Raw genomic sequence first — 14,453 nt, 5'->3', positions numbered from 1 at the left:
TTCCTCTCAATGTTCCCTCAAATGCATGTACAGAATAATCAAGCATGGAGAACAAAACATAGAGGAATCTACCACAATATCAATCAATATGCTCAAGTGGAATCAATTCACACTTGGCGACATTCATGAAAATGAATTAAGGATGCTCATGGTGCAAAGTACATGACTCCCACTCACTTGTCAATCCGGCACAGCCCTGATACGCCTTCAAAAATCTACAGCAGGCAGTGGGAAACTTCTTCCTCTTGTTCCCTAGCTTCTTGCCCAACTGTGACATGCATTTACAATACATTTAGTCTCTGTATCAAGGGCTATAATCTACGTGCCAATTATAACATAGGGAACTTTAATTGATTCAACTCCCCTGTTTCCTAAATCTTTTCTTTCTTTCTTCTTTTTCTTTTTAATTAATTAACTCACCATTTATGTGTATTAGGGACTCCTTTGCATGAGTACAAGGTCCCTTTTTGCTTGATCTAGGCTTAATACTCTATTATAGCATGAAATCCCCTATTTTCCACCCGGATGAACAGTAACCCGAACTGACAGTGGGTTACTTCATCCCGGTTTTGATCCACTTTCAGGACTCCAAATTTGATGAAATTTTTACCTAACATTCTACACTCATAGAGGATTCCAAAGAGATAACATGCATCATCATCGGAGGCCGTTTGACCCCCTAAATAATTCACCGAAGTTGAGACTTCGACACAGTTTTTCCGTAGTGCCGGAAAAATTTGTCAAAATCCGATTCTTCCTCTTTTAACCGCCTCTACAACCCTTATCCGACCCCTCTAGACTATATTCACCCTTTGTATAGCCTAATGTCATCAAAAGACTAGATAGAGATGGATATTTACCTTTTTCTTTTTGGAAATCGAGGTCCTTGCGTAGAGGAGAAGGAGATCTACGTTTTTCCCTTCAGCTGGAAGTGCAACCGGGATCTCTTTCCTCCTCGAATCCTCTTCCTTCTTCTTTCTTCTTCTTCTTCTTCTCTTTTTCTTTCTTTCTTTCTTTCTTTCCTCTGTTTCACGCCTGAGAACCCCCTCCCTCTTTCTCTCGGTTTCATTCCAAAAGCCAGCTCAAACCCTCCAATTAAATCACATCAAGATACTATTCACCCTTTTTTTAATATTATTAAATTCCCATTTTGCCCCTAACACTTCAACATATCTACGGTTATGCCATTAACTTTTGATTCCTTTCCAATTTTTACCCTTACCACTTCAACGCATCTACAACTATGTCATTATCTTTTCATTCCTTCCAATTTTACCCCTCATATCAATTTTAAAGGACTATTCTATCCTTTTTTATATAAAAAAATATTTTGGGGTTATTACACCCTAGGTGCCAAGATATGTAGCTAGGTTTCTATTGGAGCCTGACAATATGTGGTCCTCACTCCTGAGGCTAAGTATGGGGCCATTCCGGCGAGGGAGAGCATCCGGGGGCGGCGCCACTATTCACCGATTTGGAGGAAGATGTGTACTAGAGCTCCGCGGATGCTCCCGACGATCATATGGGCCATAGGTGACGGACAGTCAGTGTATGTATTGGAGGATAGTTGGGTGACGGAGATGCCTATCAGTCGATTGCCGACCATGGTAGACACGGCTAGGTTGGCCAGACTTCAGGTCAGTGACTTGATTGTTCCTGAGGAGGGCAAATGGAGGGAGGGATTGGTCCAGGAGGCCTTCGGGGAGCATCTGGCGGGAGAGGATCTTGGCCCTTCCCATTTCATCCAAGATGGAGGCTGACAGATTAGTATGGGGGCCATTAGGGTGATCCAGGGCACGAGCCAGCGACCTTCATGCGTTATTCAGTAGGGAGCCAGCTCGGCGGATGGATGGTGGTTGGATTTGGAGGATGCGGATCCATCCTCGAGTGGCCCTTTTTCATATGGAAGGTGGCTTGGGGTTGCCTACCGACCAGAAAGATGTTAACTGCGCGAGAAGTTCGAATCTCTCTGTTTTGTGAGACTTGCCTAGACATGGAGGAGACCATTAACCCATGCCCCTACTTAGATGCCCCAGGGTAGTGCGGGTTTGGGGACTTGTCTCTGGCTCTGTCCTACAGGCATTGGAGTGAATTGAGGACCTGCTACGCTACTTGAGGGAGGCCATGAGGAGACTGAAAACAGCTGAAGAGGGCACCAGGGGGTCATACCTAGCCTACCACATATGCTTGGATAGGAATATCTGCCTCTTCGAGGGCAGTGGGTCGACACCGAGGACAGTAGTGAATAGAGCATTTCGTTATGCTGCTGAGGTTGTCACCGGCAGTTGCGTTGAGTTCCTTTAGGATGGTTGGAGACATTTGGGACACCTGTTCCGCAATTTCAGCACTCAGGTTTGCCCTTTTCTCCTGGGTGCCCCCACTCTCGGTCATCTCAAGGTTAATTTTGATGGCAGCATGTCGGCGGATGGAGCTTATGGAGGGAGTGGGATTTGTGATCAGAGACCACCATGGCAGTTTGTTTGGCGCATGAGGCTGACGTTCCCCTGGTTCGACAGTCATCGAGGCAGAGCTTCGGGCAGTATGGGAATTGGGGAGGGTATCTCCTATGCGAGGAGGGTGCCTGGGGCAGACATGATATACCTCGAGGGAAATTCCTCCACGGTGATCAATTGGATGCATGGAGGGTGATCGATATGGGGGATGGTTATCTACTGATTCGGGAGACCCGCAGGCTGGTCAGAAGGTTGGCCTCCTTCCAGGCAACACACATATATTGGAAGACCAACAGAGTCGCAGGACTGGGTTGCCCCCTATGTTGCCTCGACACTTCTGGAGAGTTTTTTTTGGACTCTTGCCATTGAGATTCCATCTCCCCTATATCATTTTTTCTTTCTGACTTGGTAGGTTGTACCCAAGTAAGGGCTATATGAATGCCGTTTTCCCATCAAAAAAAAGAAAAAGAAAAAAGAAGTTATTATTCAAGTTCTAAACGAGTTAAAAAGCATGCCAACGACTCATTGCGTCGTTAGGTAAACAGCTTACTGTGCCGGTTACTGAATGGAGAGGGCCAAAAAACCCTGGACAACCGTACGCCTTGGAGCTAATTATTATGAGGTTGGGTCCCGTCCTCAACCCGTGCTTCCACCCCTCTTCTACCATCGTTCTCCGCTTCCTTTCTTGGTCTTTAAAATCTAGTCTCAGCTAAATCCAGCTACAAAATACCTTTATATGGTCTATGGATTCGACTAATAACAGTGTTACTTGAACAAACATCAATATAGTGTGGAACGGCGGAATAGATTTGGTTTTTAGGAACCACCTGGGCCTATTCAGCAACAGTTTATTCTAGATGTCGACACTGGGTTAACTCAGGCCAGCCATTAGGATGTCCAATTTACTGAATTAAGTTACATACTTCAGGTCCTCTACCAAGGCCAACAATTGATTACTTAACAAACTGTTCGGCTGATCTATTTGTAATATGTTATTACATGAAAAAACACTAGTTTGCAACTCGGCACAGAAGAACGACAAAAAAAAAAAAAAAACCTTGGCACAGGAGGAACCCTAGTTCATCAGTTTATTCTAGAAACCAGCATGCAGAAAGGCCTACATTCCAATAGCTTCGAGCATAGATGTCAGAAATCTTGGTTTCTCTCTCACAATTCTGACACCAATTAGAGTTGGAAATTCAAAAATATAATAAATTGCCGTTCACTAACCTGCAATAATGTTAATACATTCTGAGTTCAGGTTGAGAGAGTGATAGATCTTCCTTTGTGACCTTGACTATTGGATCGCACCCTGCACAGCTCTCAAAGCACTCTAAACTCGAACTCCTTCATCCATCCTCCCACGCAAATCTTGAAGAGACTATTGCGTGATCTTAGGACGAAGGAAGGTGAATCCTTCTTTCGCACCAAAAAAAACAACCCTTTCTCATCCATCCTCTGACTTCAACTTGGTCTATATATTGTTTGTGCAGCAGAAAGAAAATTAATGCACTTGTCATTGAAATCAAACTCACAAAGCAGATTCTTGAATTAAGCATTCTGAAGGTATTATCCATGCTGAACACTTCTGAGATATTTCAGTTTTGTAAACCAATATTTCATAATAAAAATGTCACAAAAGAGAGAAAGGGCGCAAGCCTGGCATCCATGAACAACAACATCTCTTTAATGTCAATAATGCGATTGAAGCTGCAAGAAACTCAGAATATGGTGGAAGAGATGATCCTCAACATAGAGCATCTGAAGATGACAGATTTTCATGAAGAGCTCTTGAGACGAGTCTTGATCCATGCCTCAAGGGACTTCAGCTCTTCGTTTGTTATAGAATGGACAAGATCAGGATAAGCCTGAAATTTCCAAAAATAATCAAATACTTAATAGAAGGTACAGGGAAATATCTAGTGTAGGCATGCTATATATTCATGTGTGCAGGTGTTTCACACCTAAATGCGGTGCCAGCCACTTGCTCCTCCTACCAAACAAATATCATGTCCAAACGAGCACAGTGGTGACTAACCATCGGATTTTCTCATGTCAATCACTATGCTGTCCACAGGTGGGGGTGATTAACATGACAAAAGCAGTTGAGGGGGATCCTGTCTGCACACAGCCAATTTGGCTAAAAGAATTACCACCAGAGGGCAGGTGATCCACCATCGGCTTTCTCATGGCAATCACTACACCATCACAGGGTGAGGGTGAGTGAGATATGAAAATAAAAAAGGATGAGGTGAATTCTGTGCCCATGTATGGCCTTTTTGGCCTCAATGATTAGAACCAATGTAGATATTCCATGGAGGGCCCAGCATGAAGCTGAGTACCTGCACCGACAGGAGGTTCATGTCAATTTGACAAACTTGGGTGCTTGTAAGTTTAGCACTCTATTTAGTGATGATGATTACAGGAGTAGATAAGTCTAACATGCATCTGAGGCCCCTGATGTGCAATAGCCACAAAAATGTGGATACCCACCTGGCTAAAACACAAAAAGCTGGAGATCAGCAGCAGATAAGTACCTTAAATTCACAGCTCATACCAGCTTGCTCCAGAAAAGGAGGTCCAGCTTGCCCAGCCCCAAACAGTACTGTTCTATCAGCCATGCCATGAGACCACAAAATGGGCGTCTGCAATATTCCAGATCAGTATATTGCATGAAGAAAGAATAAGCAAATGTCATAATCAATGCAAAATCGGTCCCTATAGATGAATTTGAGAGAAAAAAGTATGCAATCAAGTCAACGCATCATTCATTGGATCACTCGGCAGTGTATGGCATTATATGATATAAATCCTCTTTTAGGGATAAGCTATGATATGAATTCTTTTAGGAGTAAGCTATGTCCCTCAGCAAACCTACAGTTGTCCTAGCAAGATGAAACCTTACCATGGTGGTTGTTCTAAATAAAATACCATATATTATCTTCTGATTTGCTTTCTATAGATCCCATTTCATAGTATCATTAATTGTGTACCCAACAGCTTCCACTTACACTACAAATGCAGCTTCAGGCTATAAGATATGTTGTCACATTTTGTATCATAAATGTAGAAACCAAGGTTGAGAGTTTTGAGCAATCATTTCATCACTTTCTTTCTGTATGAGTTCATACTTGAGTCCCAAAATTTCTAATCATTTTAGAAACAACCCAGGTTGTTGCCAGCTAGCTTGCTGGCAGTCTCTTGGTGGTTTATCAGATAACCATGATCAAATCCTGTCTTTTCTAGAGTTAGGGGAATATAAGGGAGGCTATCCCCCAGTATTTAGCTTGATGTTGCCTATGTCCACATTCAGCGAAAAAAGTGAAGAAAAAAAAAAACACGTACAGTATTGTGATACAGCTATTTGACCATATTTCATTACGTGTTAGAATTTTATTGTTTTATTTGACATGCATATGTTGGTACATAATTGGACAGTCCCAGCAGGAGTGGCTCAAAATGCCAATCTAAAGCATTAAATATCATGAATTCTCATAGGAACACATACCACAGCAATGATTACCAAACACGAGTAAAGCCACCACACAACTACTATAGATATACTATTAGATGTGAACATATAACTACTTGAGAATGTTATATTATTTTCAAAATTTATAATGTTTATATGACTGGCATATGCAGGTATCAAGTCAAGCAAATATGTTGGTCCCTAATAGTATGGCTCAAAATACTCACTCATCCAAAACATTAAGAATCACACATGCTCATACAAGCACATACCATAGCAATGATTACCAAACACATGGAGTTAAGACACCATATAAACAATTATAAATATAATATTTGAGGTGAAATTTAGTCACCCCTGTTAAGTACCTTTCTAGCTTCAGGTGATATGCATTCTATGATTGACGAATTAAAAGGAACCCATCCACTGAAGACAGCACCTCCTCCCAAAGTTTTAGGGTAGAGCAACACACTTGCTAAGGTTAAGGCACCTGTCAAATCAGAATTGGTCTGCGGGTGATAACCACACTATAATAAATCTTATACTAGTAAAGCAATAAAAGAAAAAAGAAAAGATCATCTACCTCCTTGACTAAACCCACAGATGAATATATTTTCAGGACTAATGCCAGCAGCTACCTCCTTGTCTATCATCGCATGCACATTTTGAACAGCTTTAAGAAGTCCCTTTTCATCTTTCGGGGATTCCTGATGGTCACAACAGGGTCCGAAGCCAGTTAATAATGTATATGATGGGCATGTCAAAGAGTAAGTATACATGATCTGATCAGTTTAACTATATATAGCAAAGGACTAACTTTACTTTTTCTTCTTTCACTTTTTTTTCCAAATTGCTTGTTTATTTCTCCCAGCAGATAAATTGAGGCCAGATATCATAATCGAGGAACATAGGGTGTGGTTGGTCAGATCAGATAACTGAGCCCACCCACTTTGGAAAGAGAAATGAGTGCCTTGGCAGCCAAATAGCGTAAAAAGATTTAAAGAAAGGGGGGGCGCGGGGGCATCAACTTGCCATTTAGTTCTCCCAACGGCAAGAATGCTTTGCTAAAAACTAAGAACGATGGCCTACATCAATTTTTCAATAGGATTCATTTTTTCCCCCAAAAGGATATTTTTAATAGTTTTAAAAATAGAGTAAGTCACAAAAATCTTCCTGAGATTAGAGGTAAATTAACTTTACACCCAATAGTATGAAAAACCTATGCTTACTCTCCTGAAGTTTATTTTTATCCAATACTTTAATACATAACTTAACAGAACGTTAGTCAAACCATTAACTTTTAATGGGACACAAATGCCACATCAGAAAATTTTTTGAAAATGACCAAAATAACCTATATAACATAACAACCACTTAAGGACATAAGAATATGAATGTATCCTCCTCCTCACTCGGAGGCAATTTTAACTTTTCACATGAGATAAACGTATTCACTAATGCCGTTATTTAATTGGATATAAATGTAGGTTTTACAAACTATTGGGTGTAAGTGTAATAAATGTAAACCTCAGGGGAATTTTTTTGTAATTTACTCTTAAAAATATTACAAGCTCTAAAGAATGTTTTGGATAAAGTTTAATCTATTTAAAGGGAGCTATTGCTTGCACTTATGCTGTTAAAGCTTATGCATGAAGTTTAACCTTTAAACAAGGTGGATATACATAATTTCTTTCTTCCTTGGGTTGTGCAAAATTACTGGGTTCTTGATTCCCAAGACATGATCTGACCTAAGTATTCAACTGGTCACTCATGTATCTCAGCAATTCATCATGTCAGTCTTGTTGCCAAGAACCCTTACGTTGTGCTTTATCATGTTTCCTGCACTAGTATTTATCTCTTCAGCCATGGGATGACATCCAAAGGCAAAAGCAAGGTTGCCTATAACATATGTAAGAACCTCTAGAACTTCTATATGAGAATTCAACAGGAAATGAAATGTTTGAGGGAGACCTAAAAGCTACATATGCAATTATAACAGACTTCATATGTAAGGTTTAGGTCCCCAATAATCAAAGATAAATAAATAAACCAATAGATAGGCTAACTCCCCTATGACAATTACTAGAAAACCTATGAAAGCAAACTTCACAACTAGAAGACCCGAAGAGCAGCCTATCAAGTTAAACTTGTGTCCAAATGCAAGACCTTACACTATGTGCATAACAATATTAACAAGATAAAATTAGGAAGCACAACTTACAGCGCTCACAGGTATTTCATAAATGTCAAACCATGAAGGCATGACAGCACCATCTGCAGAGAAAGACATCATAACATGGTGGATCATTATAAGAAATCAAATATAACCAATGGAAATGGAAACAAGATATTGCAGACAATATTAACTTACATGAAATTAAGTTAATTTATGATCAGATATACAGTTATATTTACTTATTTCTAAAACATTGACTAAAGGCAGTTACACTAAAATGGCAAGCAATTGATAAAATAAGAAAAATATAAGAATAATGTGCTTGAGTTAAACTTCTACTTGATTATAGTACAAGAAAAAAAAAAAAGAAGTCAGATGAACTGAGTAAGTGCACATCATCACCTTGAAAGAAAAGTGGTGCTATCTTTCTCCATCATATGTAGAACACTGCAAGATCCACTGATTAGATACATCTAGAAGAATCTAATTTCCTTTTATTCCAGTGCTGTTCTCCCTCCCAGTCTCTAAAAGTATGTGGTGCTTATGTTTTGGAAGAGAATTCCCTAAAAGAAGGATGCATTTCACATTCAAGTTGAACACGCAACAAGATATTTCAGTTTCTGGATGCATGAAGTAGGTAGGTTGAATTATCTAGAATCTAGCTGTCAAACCACCTGCTCATCTGCCACTTCCATTTTCTACGATCTCTCTTTTATTTCAGCTAGATATTACTTCTCAATCTAATCAAAGCAAAAAATCAGTCAAATTTTTTTAATGCAGTATTTTTAAAAAAAAGACTTTTTCAAACCCATTCACATGTCCTCATTACTTTAATTCAGAAAAAACAGGTCCGATTGGTTATCTTTTCTTTTGTATAAAGACTTTTCTTGGAAGACTGTAGAGATAATATATGCATGAACTGAAAAATCTCTTGGATTGGTGAGTATAAATTTTGGCCCACAGATACCGAATGTTTCAATCATATGCAGAGGGTCACCATATTCAGTAGATAGTATAAACCTTGTTGAACTAGTACCCTGAGGTAAATATCATATTGTTCAACAAGGACAACTATGGTTTCTCAAGTTTCACCTCTGGCTCTTAAAACCTCCCTTTCTCTCCAAAATCAAGATCATTGCACATTTATGATGATATGAACATACTCAGTTTTAGCCAAAAAGGACATCAAATTTAGCATCAATTGGTTTCAAACTGACAAGCAGCAATTTTGGGATTTATATTCTTATCTAAAAATATTAGAAATCTTATTTTGTTACCAATTGCTCGGTTATGTTTGATAATTAATTAATAATAGCCTCCTGGATCCTTCAACAATCCTCAAATTGTACCAAGAGTAATACGATTTGTTATGTAAGCACTTTTACTATTTCCTATACAAAATACTATAATATCAGAAAAGAAAGGCCAAAACTAAACAATAAACTTTTTATGTTAAGGAAGATGAATTTCTAAGTCAAAATATTCTCATATTTTATCGGGGTTCAAGCTAGATGTTATACTTAATTAATTTAACATCTCTTATATAGTCAGCCATTTTTTATATATGTAACATAAAAAATTAAAGAATATTACTTTTAAACATAAAAGAGGAATGCACAATACTCTCTTTTCCACCCAAAATTAAATAAAGAAAACTTAAAAATCTTGAAACAAAAAAGTATTTTTGGTGCACTGGTATGGCTCAGTATGGTACCGTACCAGTCTCCCATTGGTGTACAATCCATTACCAGTATTGTGAACCTTGCAAGGGTCTATCATGTACGACCAATTTGCTTATTGTTTCTCCCCTTCACTTGACATAATATCTGCAGACCCCTTGCTGAACCAATTTGTCCAAGTATTATTAAATCCAAGAACTTGTTATCCATTAGCCACGAAATAGAATTCGTTTACTTTAAAACCATAGGCTGTTGTTTTTTTAGAGCACTTCTTTCCTGAAATTCTGTTTCTCAGATTTATCAGTGCAGGTCGCCAACAATTTTAGAGAATCAAGATTTCTTTAAAACGAGATCACTGTTCCACCTAATATTGTTTTCTTTGTCAAATTCAACCCAGTACCTTCCACCTAATATTGGAGACCTTCTCCTGATTTGCTCATTGCTTAAGAATTCTTTCTTGTTCTCAGTACTTGATTAACCTTGTTTAAGGAATTCCAAGATCTATGATCAGCAAGTTAGAGAATTTCACTGCTTATCCTCGTTACTTTTGTCCTACCAGGTATTTGACAGTTGGCCTCTTCCACTCTAACACCCTAGATTGTGATTGATCCTCGCTGGTAATTTTCTTTAATGCTCAAAAATATTCAGCGACATCACCATATAAACATGGAGAGCCATCTTGATGGTTCTCAGTCTAGCCCGATATAGTGTCAGGACAACCAAACCTAGTTCAATTATCCTGGCACCGAAGACATTACAATATTGGATACAAAGCGAACCCGCCCTAACATCAAAAAAGGAATCGTCTTTGGCTAAATCTATTGGAAAACAAACTAAAACCCACAAAAAATTTAGAAAAAAGAAAAGAAAATAAAAGAAAGGAGGTTGGGAGAAGGGGAGAGAGGAGCCTCACAGTTGCAGGAGACGGGGGCGTGGGGGGCGGAGGGGAAGGACCACTTGGTGTGCTTGAACTCAGGGGAGGTGAATAAGGTGCGGATGGGCTCGTTGGCGGGGCCGGAGTCGCCCAGGCCGTGGAGCCAGAGAACGAAGCTACGGGCGGCGGCGGCCATGGGCCGGTCCGGGAGCCGACGAGGGGTTTGGCGCTGGACGAAGGAGGTGAAGAGGGAGGTGGCGGCGAGGGTGATGGCGACGAGGGCGAGGGGTTTTAGGAAGAGGGGATAATTGGATCGGAGGAAGCTCATTAATGTCGGTGTAAAGCCCATTACCGTTGTTCCGTTTGGGCGATGTCCATCGGATGCGGATGAAGCATTAGTGCCTACGCCAGTAGGTGGGCAGGAAGGAACGGGAAAGACAGCAACGTTTAGGACCGGTCACTTTGTTGAGTTCCACTTTTCAATGATCTTTTGAAGATTTTCACTTTTTAATTTTTTTTTTCAAATTCCTATATAACATTAGTTTACAAAATTTAAACCTAGATAATTATAATACAAGTGTATCTCTATCTCTACAAAAAAAAAAAAACTTTTTATTCATCTACTTTTACAATAAATCATGTATAGAACCCTTACCCTTTCTTTATTTTTTTTAATATTTTTGCTTTTAATCAAAAAAGTTTTTAAAAAGTGAAGGTAAATTAGAGACATTATCATCATCTATTGATAAGATCGATTTCAAGTTTTCAAATAATAATAAAAAGCCTGTTCAATTGCTCGTTATAAGTTATAAACTATGGATTTGAAGTGGCTAGTACTCTTCATAGAATATCTTATATTGTGGTTGTATGACAATTCCAAGGTATTTGCACTAGAATTTGCGCTGATGCCATTTTTTTTGCAAGAAAAGAAGTAATAAGATATATAGCAGAGCAAGCCATGAAAGAAGCATAGATGCCTTTGCAAGTGTTTTGACAGCCAATCTCATGGCAGGTAGCAGTAGAGATGGGCACTGGGCCGGGCCGCCCACGGCCCGGCACGGCACGGCACGAAGCGGGCCGTGCCTGGCACGGCCCGCCAGCTACAGTGACGGGCCGTGCCTGGCACGGCCCCTTTGATAGGGCCGTGCTGGGCTAGCGAATCCTGGCCAGCGGGCCGTGCCAGGCACGGCCCGCTTCGGGCCTGGGCCGACACGGCCCGGTCTAGGCACGCGGGCCAAGCACGGCACGGCCCGCGTGCCAGCACGGCACGGCCCATAAGGGCCTGGGCCGGGCTGGCACGCGGGCCTGGCACGGTCCGGGCCTGGGCCCGGCTCGGCCCGATAAAATTTTTTTAATACATTAATAAATTATGAACACTAAGAAATCTTGATTTATGAATATAAAGCCACCTTAATGGTGGGGGGTTTGGCATAGACCCCTACCAGTTTATTAATTTCAATCAAAATGGTACATGAAGGGAGGTTTGGACCTTGGTCTGACCTCTAGATTCTAGAATACAATAAGAAACTAAGAAAGGGCCGAGGTTTGGACCTTGGTCTGACCTCCAGAATACAATAAAAATGTACAATTATAAAAAATTAAGAAATCTTACTAATCATCAGTGATTCAGTGAATCAGTATTCACTCTTCAGTCTTCAGTCTTCAGTCTTCAGTCTTCAGTAGTGTTTGTATCATCATCATCAGAGGATGTTGTATTATGTCCACCTTTATCTTGAAGTCTTGCCTCAGCATCCAGCCAATCCTTGAAGCAGAGAAGCATCTCCACCGTTTCGCCCGTCATCCTACTTCTCTTTTCGTCAAGAACACGCCGACCTGCACTAAAAGCGGATTCCGATGCTACCGTGGACATCGGCACAGCTAAAATATCGCGTGCAATTGCAGACATAACAGGATATTGATTTCTAACACTCTTCCACCAAGATAATACATCTAGATTCTCTATTTGATTTTCATCATATGCAGACTGAAGATCATTTCGTAAATAAAATTCTAGTTCACTACTTAAAGATGAAGAAGATGAAGAGGAACTTGAAGCATGTGTGTGTCTTCTCTGTGCAATGAATGAAAAAATAGATGACGAACGAGAACTACTAGAAAGAGGAATAGAGGTTTGTATTTGTGTTCTAGATCCACGAATTTTTTCATCATATATAGCATAAATATCATAAAGAAGTTGTCTTACCTCATCTTTAGCAGATTCAGCATCTTGATTCATATTTTCAGCGTATGCATCAAGTAAAATTAGCACGCCATTTAATTTAACTCTAGGATCAAATACAGCAGCTAAGTTATGCATAGGACATATCCTGTCCCAATACTCATTCCATTTAGATTCCATTAGGTGAATAATAGGCATTAAAACATCATCATATCTATGTTCTGCAAATTTTTGACTAATTATATATGCTTGTTGTAAAAATGAACATGAAGTAGGGTAATAAATACCAGAAAGAACATTGGTAGCATTATAAAAACTAAGCAAAAAATCTTCCAAAATTTTTTCTTTATTCCAATCAGTTTCAGTCAATGTAAATCCTAATCCACGATCATTAATATATGCACTTAATAAATTTTTATATGGGTATGCATCATGTATCATGCTATATGTGGAGTTCCAACGAGTAATTACATCAAGTTTAAATTTTTTAAAACGTTTACCATGATTTATGCATAATTCCTTAAATTCTTGAAGTCTTGATCTAGAAGCATGAATAAAGAAACTGCATTTCTAATTTTTGAAATCACATCTTGAATCATGCCCATGCCAGCTTGAACAGAAAGATTTAAGATATGACATGCACATCTAATATGCAGTAAATTTCCATCTAATATGGGATGCAATGAGTCTCTTAATAATACAACAGCAGAATTATTATTAGATGCATTATCAAAAGTAATAGACATAATTTTATCATTAATATTATATGAACATGCAGTTTGATAAATTATATTTGAAATTTGTTGCCCAGAATGTGGAAAATCAAAAGCACGAAAAGCAAGAATACGTTTATTTAATTGCCAATCATTATCAATATAATGAGCAGTAATGGCAATAAAAGAATTACTACCTACAGATGCTGACCAAATATCAGAAGTTAATGAAATTTTTACATTTAAAGTAGAAAGTGTTTCAATTAAATTTTGTTTCATTGCTAAAAAATTGGTCATAGCTACTCTTCTAAATGTACGCCTACTAGTTCTTTTGTAAGCAGGTTGTAGGTTTAATTGAACATATTCTTCAAAATTAAAAGATTCACATAAACTAAAAGGTAATTCATCCTTGACTATCCATTTTACAAGTGCTTTTCTTTGATTTTCATGATTATATGCAAAATTACCTACAAGTAATCCCCCTTGTATATTAAGGCTACTTTGAGTTTGAGCATGAGAATCATGCATCCTATGACTCTCTTGATGTCTTTTTAAATGCCCTGTTCCCCCACTATTACTACAACTATAAAGTTTGGCACATTTTTTACATTTAGCTTTCCAGACTCCCTCAACCATAACTCTATCAAATTCATTCCATACAGTACTAGTCCTCTTACGAGAAGAGGTTTGACCTTCACTCGGTTCACCAGTTCTAGAGGAACTAGGAACAGGGGGTTGGGGATTAGTTTCTTCCCCCTCAGAAACAGGAATGCCAAACTGACTTTCCTCAAAAGATGACATATCTATGATTAATTCAAAAAATAAAAACTAACCGCAAGGAGGAATTGAGTAGAGGGTCGGAGGGCAGAGGCAGCGCCGAGATTCCGAGCTTCCTCTTGTGCTCTCA

At 39.2% G+C, this 14,453-nt stretch overlaps 1 protein-coding gene across 2 annotated transcripts; it reads right to left on the bottom strand.

The window, feature by feature from the left end:
* Positions 1 to 3,972: 3,972 nt before the first annotated feature.
* On the bottom strand, positions 3,973 to 11,107 carry LOC103718857 (probable carboxylesterase Os04g0669500). 2 transcript variants are annotated; one of them, XM_008807854.4, is made up of 6 exons: positions 10,694 to 11,105; positions 8,147 to 8,199; positions 6,509 to 6,632; positions 6,294 to 6,415; positions 4,991 to 5,098; positions 3,973 to 4,321 (listed from the first exon to the last, which is right to left on the bottom strand). In XM_008807854.4, exons 1-6 carry the CDS (start codon positions 11,001 to 11,003, stop codon positions 4,232 to 4,234), a joined length of 807 nt encoding a protein of 268 aa, XP_008806076.2. In that variant the 5' UTR covers positions 11,004 to 11,105; the 3' UTR covers positions 3,973 to 4,231. The 2 variants fall into 2 exon arrangements, with proteins under 2 accessions (XP_008806076.2, XP_038985998.1); XM_039130070.1 differs by lacking the exon at positions 3,973 to 4,321 and adding an exon at positions 4,346 to 4,795 and having other exon boundaries at positions 10,694 to 11,107.
* Positions 11,108 to 14,453: the final 3,346 nt, after the last annotated feature.

This window comes from Phoenix dactylifera, chromosome 1 (genome assembly GCF_009389715.1).
Source record: "Phoenix dactylifera cultivar Barhee BC4 chromosome 1, palm_55x_up_171113_PBpolish2nd_filt_p, whole genome shotgun sequence".
NCBI classification, from domain to species: domain Eukaryota; kingdom Viridiplantae; phylum Streptophyta; class Magnoliopsida; order Arecales; family Arecaceae; genus Phoenix; species Phoenix dactylifera.
This window is presented reverse-complemented; position numbering and strand designations above follow the sequence as displayed.

Bases quoted from the DNA above. Each gene is read 5' to 3' on its own strand.
- LOC103718857 (XM_008807854.4), bottom strand. From the start codon at position 11,003: ATGGGCTTTACACCGACATTAATGAGCTTCCTCCGATCCAATTATCCC. The intron at 8,200-10,693 runs GTGAGGCTCCTC...CTTTCTCTGCAG, and splicing joins CGCCCCCGTCTCCTGCAACT to ATGGTGCTGTCATGCCTTCA. The intron at 5,099-6,293 runs GTACTTAACAGG...GGAATATTGCAG, and splicing joins TATCACCTGAAGCTAGAAAG to ACGCCCATTTTGTGGTCTCA.